Source organism: Arachis ipaensis, chromosome B05, assembly GCF_000816755.2.
Source record: "Arachis ipaensis cultivar K30076 chromosome B05, Araip1.1, whole genome shotgun sequence".
In the NCBI taxonomy this organism is placed as follows: Eukaryota; Viridiplantae; Streptophyta; class Magnoliopsida; order Fabales; family Fabaceae; genus Arachis; species Arachis ipaensis.
Window position 1 is genome coordinate 8,469,643 of NC_029789.2, and position 8,105 is coordinate 8,477,747.

At 33.7% G+C, this 8,105-nt stretch overlaps 1 protein-coding gene across 1 annotated transcript; it reads right to left on the bottom strand.

Moving 5' to 3' along the window:
- On the bottom strand, positions 6,037–7,861 carry LOC107642787 (cyclin-dependent kinase inhibitor 7). Its single transcript, XM_016346261.2, has 4 exons — positions 7,388–7,861; positions 7,087–7,142; positions 6,612–6,779; positions 6,037–6,487 (listed from the first exon to the last, which is right to left on the bottom strand). Exons 1-4 carry the CDS (start codon positions 7,721–7,723, stop codon positions 6,418–6,420), a joined length of 630 nt encoding a protein of 209 aa, XP_016201747.1. The 5' UTR covers positions 7,724–7,861; the 3' UTR covers positions 6,037–6,417.

The following is an 8,105-nucleotide window of genomic DNA, read 5'->3' on the forward strand; positions in this document are numbered from 1 at the left end:
TAAATTGGTAAAAAAATTTAATAAATATTATAAATTTTGATATTTATCTTTCTAACTTCTTTTTGACATTTCAAGCTTGTGCTTTCAGAGGTCATTATGAGACTTCAGAATAAAAAAATCAAGATAATTTTTTTAAAAATGATAAAACTCATAGTATGTTACAATGATGAAATTGCAAAAATATGTTAGAAAATGATCTATATAATGCTAAATATACTTCACATCAAATTGAAAAAAAAATCTTGCATATTCTCTCAAACAAAGTGAGAAAGCATATTTGTAAGAAAATTAAAAATTTTAAGTTTTGCATTGTAGTAGCTGAAGCTCGTGATAAATCCAAAAAAAAAAAAAATAAATGGCACTTATTTTGAGATTTGTTGATATACATAGTTTAATTCAAGAGCGTTTTGTTAATCTTGTACATGTCAAAGATACTACATCATTAACTCTGAAACAAAAATTGTGTGGTATTCTTTCTCGACATGGTCTTGATGTCTCTAATATTCGTGGTCAATGATATGATGGTGCCAACAACATGAGAAGAAAATGGAATGCGTTACAAGTATTATTCTTAAAAGATTGTCTTTATACATACTATATCCACTATTTTACTCATCGATTACAACTTGCATTAGGTATTGTATCAAGAGAAGTTATTCATGTGCATCAATTTTTTTTAAATTGACTTTCATCGTCAACATCATTTGTTCTTCTAGTAAGTGATATGATGAGTTACATGCTGCCAAGACAGATGAAATTGTCCATTTATTAGAGATTGATGAACTTAAAACTAGTAAAGGGGCAAGTCAAATTGGTACTTTGAAACGAGTAGGAGATACTCGATGGAGTTCTCATTTCTCTTCTGTTTGCAGTTTGATAAATATGTATGGTGTAATGTTGACTGTTTTACAAAAAATAATTGTTGATGGATCAACTTATTCTCAACGTGGTGATGCAGATAGTGCTTATAATACACTGACCTCATTTGAGTTTATATTGATCTTGCATTTGATGAAAGATATTATGGGAAGAACTGATATTCTTTGTCAAGTTTTATAAAAGCAGTCTCAAGACATAATTAATGTTGTGCAACTAGTTAATTTTACAAAAAGACTTATTCAAAACATGAGCAATGACAGATGGGAGGAATTATTAAAAAATGTGAAATTATTTTGTGAGCAACATGGTATTCTAATTACTGATTTAACTGCTTCTTATGTTACAAGGCAAGGACGCTCGCATCACCAAAAAGATCATATTACAGTTGAGCATTATTTTAGAGTGGAGAAATTTTTAGTCACAATTGATAAACAATTACAAGAGTTAAATAATAGATTTAATGATCAAGCAATGGTTCTACTAAGTTTGAGCTCTATTCTCATGCCTAAAGATACTTACAAAAATTTTGACATTGCTAAGATTTTTTCTCTTATTGACAGCTATTATCTCGAAGACTTTACTAAATAAGAGAAAATTAATTTGTCTTTTCAACTTCAACATTTTATTCTTGATACTCATCAACATCTAGAAATGAAGAATTTGTCAACTATTCATAAACTGTGTAGATGTTTAGTAGAAACAAAAAAGTTAAAAGTGTATTACTTGATTGATAGATTGATTCTTCTGATATTAACTCTTTCAGTTTCTACAGCTACTACAGAATGATCATTTTTAGCAATGAAAATAATGAAGATAAGGTTGAGAAATAAAATGGAGGACAACTTTTTCGCAGATTGTTTGGTTATTTACATTGAAAAAGAAATTGTTGAAAAGTTTAGTTCTAATTCAATTATTGAAAATTTTAAGTCACTAAAGACTCGAAGAATATTATTATAAACTATTTTATATTTTTTAGCTGTAGAATTATTTATTTATTATCTTATTAGTGATAAACTGAAAGAATAATTATATTTATAAATTTTATTTTGATATAACTATTATTATTAAATTTTATGTTAAATTTTTGGCTCCGTAAAATTTTGTTTCAAGCTCTGCCACTGATTGAATAAATATATGAAATTGTTCTATATTATTCATACGATCATATTTTGGTTTTCTGTAGTTTATTAATAGTAAATTCTAAGTGGTCTGATCTCATACATATTTTTACATGGATATGCTTAATTTAGTATGAGATGTGAGCTAATTTAATTAAAAATACAGAATTATATATATAATTATATTCTTAAATATTAGTTTTAGAATGAGGGACAAAAGACTACACTTATATAAAGTAGCTATAGGTATATTATTTGTTATGTTTATAAAGTGATGCAGTAATCTTAAAAAATGTAGCCTATTTTTTTTAAATTCTGATAACTATTGGTGTTGAAAAGCATAGTCTTTGGTCATTAATAGGATCACTTGAAAAACGCATCCTATTCTCAAAAGTGTAGTCTTTGTGAATAGGCAATGTTAGTATAGGCATCCCCACAAAAGTATCTCCGAAACCTAAAAAGCGTAGCCTTTTTCTAAAGTATTATTTTTTTTTATTTTTTGTTACACTTTTTAACACTTTGTTTGGATGGAAGATGGAAAATGAAAGGAAAGAAAATGAGAGGAAAGAAAGTGAAAGAAAAAGTTGATTTTTTTTATGTTGTTTGGAAGAAGAGAAAATGAATGAAAAAAAATTAGTGGAAATTTTTCTTTTGTTTGGATGGAAGGAAAAGTAAGGAGAAAAAAAAATCATAATCAAGTGAAATTACATTAACACTCTTACCTATTTTATATATAAATTATAATATACTAATATATTTAAATTATTTTTCTAACAAAAAAAATAGTGATCCCAATTATATTTCAGAATTTTAATGTGTTATCTTTGTTAACGATAAAGATATTTTTTAATTTATCTTTTTTTGTTGTCTTTTAAAGGATAACTTTTTTAATGTATTTTTAATTGTATTGAAAGAAAAAAATTATATTTTTACTTCTGCTCCCATTTTAATATCAATTTTCTTCGCTACTTTGAGGAGAAAACTTTAACCTGAGTCCCACATACATTTTTGTATTTTTTATCCAATTTCACCATTAATCTAAACAAAGAAAAATCGCTTTTTTAATTTATTTTTTCCTCCTTCAATTTTTTTCTCTCTAAATTTATCTCATTCAAATAAAGTGTAAATGTATTTGAATGAGTGTTAAGAATATATGTACTATTTAGATATGTTATTAAAAATCTATTCTTACGATGGTATCTATTATTTCTCATAAGCTAATTATTAATTAAGCAGAAATGGAAGAATAAATGAAAAATAAGGAGGGAAGAGAGATTTGAAATTGAAAGGTTTGGGGTGCATGGGATGTAAGCATATGCATGTAAAGTTTGGAAGGAGGCAGTTGGGAAGTGAATAATGTTCCACGTGGGTATGAAGGGGGCCAAAACTAGCATGAAAAGAAGAGAATAGGCAGAGGGCACAAGATCCAAGAAGAATGGTATAGCGTGACGCCATTCTAAATATTAGTGTTAATGTTTGTGCCCATTTGGCACTTCCTTCTTTAATATTCCATCTTTCAATCATCAACACTATTCAACTTCCTCTTCTAAATACATTACCCTCACCTTTCTCACTGACACCAATTTCACCAATTTTAGAACTTTTCACTATCAACCAACCCCCTCTTTCAATATGACATGGCATGCATTGGCCCCTACTCCCTACCACCCCAGCTATCTCTCTTCTCTCTTATTAATAATCATCCGCCACTACTACTCTCACTTCATGTTTTTAATTTTTCCACATGCCCCCTCTGTACTCTTCAATCTTCATTGTAGCTGCGGATTACCATTTCAAATCAAATTATACATCGTACTTGCCTCTACCTATGTATATTGTACTCTCTCTTAGGTTTTATTAATTTAACGCCAACTTAAGGTTAACCCATATGGCTTTGTCTCCCATATATAATGTGTCTTTTTTATGTATGTATAGGATCCTAATTAAGAACCCTCCTATATTAGTTACCTTTATTAATTACTTTAATACCAATATCTCACTCTCGTCCAAATTGTTGACCACTAGCTTGCACCAAATATTATATTATTATCAACTAACGAATATGATATAGAAGACTACTCTCTTAGCCACAATAAATTGAAGACACCAAGACAAAATGTAAATAATTAGAAGTGGGGATGAATGAAGCCTTTAGAAAGAAAAATCATCAATAATACTATTTATTTATTTATTGGATGTCAGGGATCTTGGTTTCACGTACATGTACTCGTAGCTAACAAATTGTGCTCTTAATTGGTGGCTGTTGGCACTGGATGATGGGGAAGGACAAAATAAGGAGTTGGGTATAGCTTGTGTGGATATGGAATACTATTCCATCTGTGAATTACATCTTGCATCATCACCTTGTCATGACGTGTATACTGTAAAATAATAAAAAAATATCCCGGAGGGCCCTACGTCCCAATTAGGAGAAAGAACAATCTTATCCCATTAATTTGAATTTGTTTTTTGTTTTCTTGTCCTTCCTATTTCAAGCTGCAAGTGATAAATGGTTATAGGATGAAAAAATTATCTTGTCATGGATATAGATACGTACAGGCACAACTTGTGATATAATAATTAACCAAATGATAAAATAGAATAATCGAAAAAAAATTATTGACCCCAAAACAATCGAAATTAATAATGGCGAATAATGTTTGAAAGGAACTAAAACTTGAGCATGAGTGCCTTATCTAGATACATACATTCCCTTGTAAATTAGACATAGATAGACAAATCATTGAATTGAAAAAAATATATTTTTCAGAAAGAGGAGTGCTTGAAATTGAAAAGGTAGGTTTGGTGGTATGAAGAATAATAAGAATGTGGGTGATGGGTCGTATCTGATATTCCAGCAGTAGAATCATATATGTATACTCTGATCTGCCGTGATCCGCAGTGCAATGATTATGGCATAACGAAAAAAGCAGGAAGCAGCTGGTCGAGAGATATCGTCTCTGACCCTCTCATACTCTCTCTCCCTTCATTTTCCCCCAAACAACCCACACAGCAAATCATGAAATCCACACGCTGATGCTGCAGGGAATCTTACTCAATCCTCAAACCCATGTGCTAGCTACCTTGCACTCTATATAGCCTCTCCTTAATATGCTGCCTATTATTACTACGATAGTACGTGGTAGACACGTTCCTCTCTCTCCCTCTCTCTATCTCTCTCTCTCTCACTACAATGCAAAAAAAATTAATTAAAATTTGGCTAAACTAATTAAAACGACGGCCGAATAACTTCACCATGTCCCATTAGGCGCCTAACCTCAACCTATACATATTGCTATGTTGGAATAGTTGGACCACAAATATGTTTGCCACATCAATTCATCACCACTCCTTGCTTCTCCACCCTTAAATTTCCTCTCATCATGATCATCATCTCATTGTATTCCTAGCTCCTCATCCTTTTATTTTCTATCTATAACAAATGCAATTGGAGTATGTGTGTGCGTAGTTTGGTGCCGGGGGGTGTATGTATTGGTTAATTTAATAGAGAAGTGAAGGGAGAAGAGGTAGGTGTGGGACTGTGAGTAAAGAATATTATGAACGTATATTCTACATTTTTACTCTCCGGTACCAATTTTGTTGTACTTGTGAAAGTGGAGTTGATTTGGTTCCAAAGATTGGAAGACTCTCACATGGGTGGATATAAAACGGATCAGCTTTCCCACCCTCGCAAACACGTGCCCGTAGCTTACACGGCATGGAGCGTGTACCTGCCCCTCCCACTCCCAACAATTAAACACAACCCACATCACACCTCCACCTGCTCTTTATCACTCGCTAATTTCTCCATTTTCACTGTCTGCTGCTTATTAATCTTCTTCCTCCTCATTTCTCTCTTTTATCCTTTTCCCCCTTTAACAAAACTTTTTCATACATGTATCTATATGAAAAGAAATGTCCAAAATCAAAAAGTGAAAAAAGATATAATTAATCATACAATCATTGACTTGACGCCAGCAAATAAACAAACGAAAGTTTCGGGGGGAAAAGAAAAAAAGAACGAGACGACAGAGAACATTAACTGGGAATTAACATAATTTATGCACATTAATATAAAATATAACCCGTAGTACAAAGAACAAACGAAGCTGAATTTCGGAATTTTCTTTTTTCACTCTTAAGCACGACGAACATATATAAATTAAAGCTGTACTCCAGAACAAGAGAGTCCTGGTTGGCTAGCGTAAAGAAGAAGAAGAAGATAAGATGTGAAATTAAAATACCTAAACTAAACGTAAGAATAGAGTCAGCAAAGTGGCATGTTGAGACGGGATCATATTCACCAGTAGTAATAGTAATAGTGTGTCTTCTTTCTTCATGAGGTTGGCTTAATTGATAGCGTGTTGGAAATGGCGCGAGCAATAAGCTAAAAATGCTGTGATGCATTTACCGGCCTCTTCTATGGCTTCAATTCAACCCACTCGTATCGTCCTTCCAACGGCACGTCATTCCCAATATCATAGTTATACCTGCAAAGAATTTTTCAATAGGAATGAAAACCATGATGCTGATGATGACGTCTAGAATGTGATAGCAAAATTTATAAAAGTAAGAGTAAGAAGAGAAATGTGAAGATACTAATTCTGAACTTACTTTTCTTGAAACCTTTTCTGGATGTCTTTCTCAGCTGCGGCGAAGAATTCTTCGAGCTCCAACTCCGTTGGCATGTTTTGCACCGTTGACGAAGGACGACGGCGAGAATCGGTTTCCACTGACTCCAGCTCTTGTGAATTGTCTCGCCCTCCATGGTTCATCTCTCTCCTGCACTCACCAATAATGGCGGAAATGCAACCAAACGTTATGTGCAGCTATGCGTATGTTCCGTTACTGAGTTACAAGTTAATACAGCACATTCAATAGATATAGTGAGATGCAAATTTTGAACGGAAGGAATTATGGCTGTTGAGACCCATTTATTTCATGCTTTTTTTTTTTAAATATAATTTTCAAAAACTACTCAATGCAGTTGGATTATTATTGAAGAGTTTCAAAAAGAGAATCCAATGAAGTCTGATGAGGAAATTTCAAATTTAAAAATTAATGGTTAGAGATCCGTTCAATTCAAAACCTTTCAGTTTCGTCTCCACAATTGCACGTAGATGTTTCAACTTGCGCGCTCTCCACCTGAAAGACACAAAATAAATCAAAATTAAAATAATAAAAAAAGTTGAATGCGGTGCATTAAATTTGGAGAAATAAATAAAAATACTGAAGACAATGAGAAACAATTAAGTAAGGAGCGAACAAAACGAAAGTTCAATAAAAATCTGTAAGCTCCACTAACAACATTTATTTTTTGTTCAGTTCAGAGAATTTATATAGAAAACGAAAGGAGCTATTAGCTATAGCTCTTAGTCAATTTCTCATACCTCCAGATCTGACAACTCGATCCTCTCCTCGTCATCCCCAACAGATCCATTGCTGCAACAACAAGACACCAGGAATTCACCGGAGTTAGGGCTAGAGCACCTTTCCTCCGTCGCCGCCTCCGGCAGAACCGCATCAACGACGGAAGCAGCGCTTCTCCTCCTTCTCCCGAGCTTAACGATTGCTGAAGACGACGCCGTTGATAATTTTCGCTCTTCATTACTGCTCCTGGCTTTGTTTATCTTCCTTCTCTTAGGTGGTGTTGGAGGTGACGTGGTAGCTCCCATGGCTAACGCAGCTTGAGCCCTTGTCCTCACACCGACCTGAGCAATCTCCATTGCTGGCTTCGAACGCAACCACGTGCTCCCGCGATTCCTTTCCTTACACTCTCTAGGGAAAGTGTTAGTGTGTGTGTGTGTGTGGGGTGTGTGTGCGTAATTTGGTGGCGCGTGTAGTACGGAGACGACGAAAAAAATAGTGATAATGACGAAATGGGTTCAACGGTTGTGATTGGGTAATTAGCACACTATATGTTTAATTTTATTAAGTGATGGTGCGTTGTATCGTGGTGGTCCAGACTCCGTTTAACAGTGACGGGGGAATCTGGAAACGGAGGGATTTGACGGCGCCGTTATGAGGGGTAGGAGTGGGTTGCGCCGAAGGTCTGGCCAATGGAGGAGCGACACGTCATTGGAACTGACGGTGGACGGAACAGGCTAA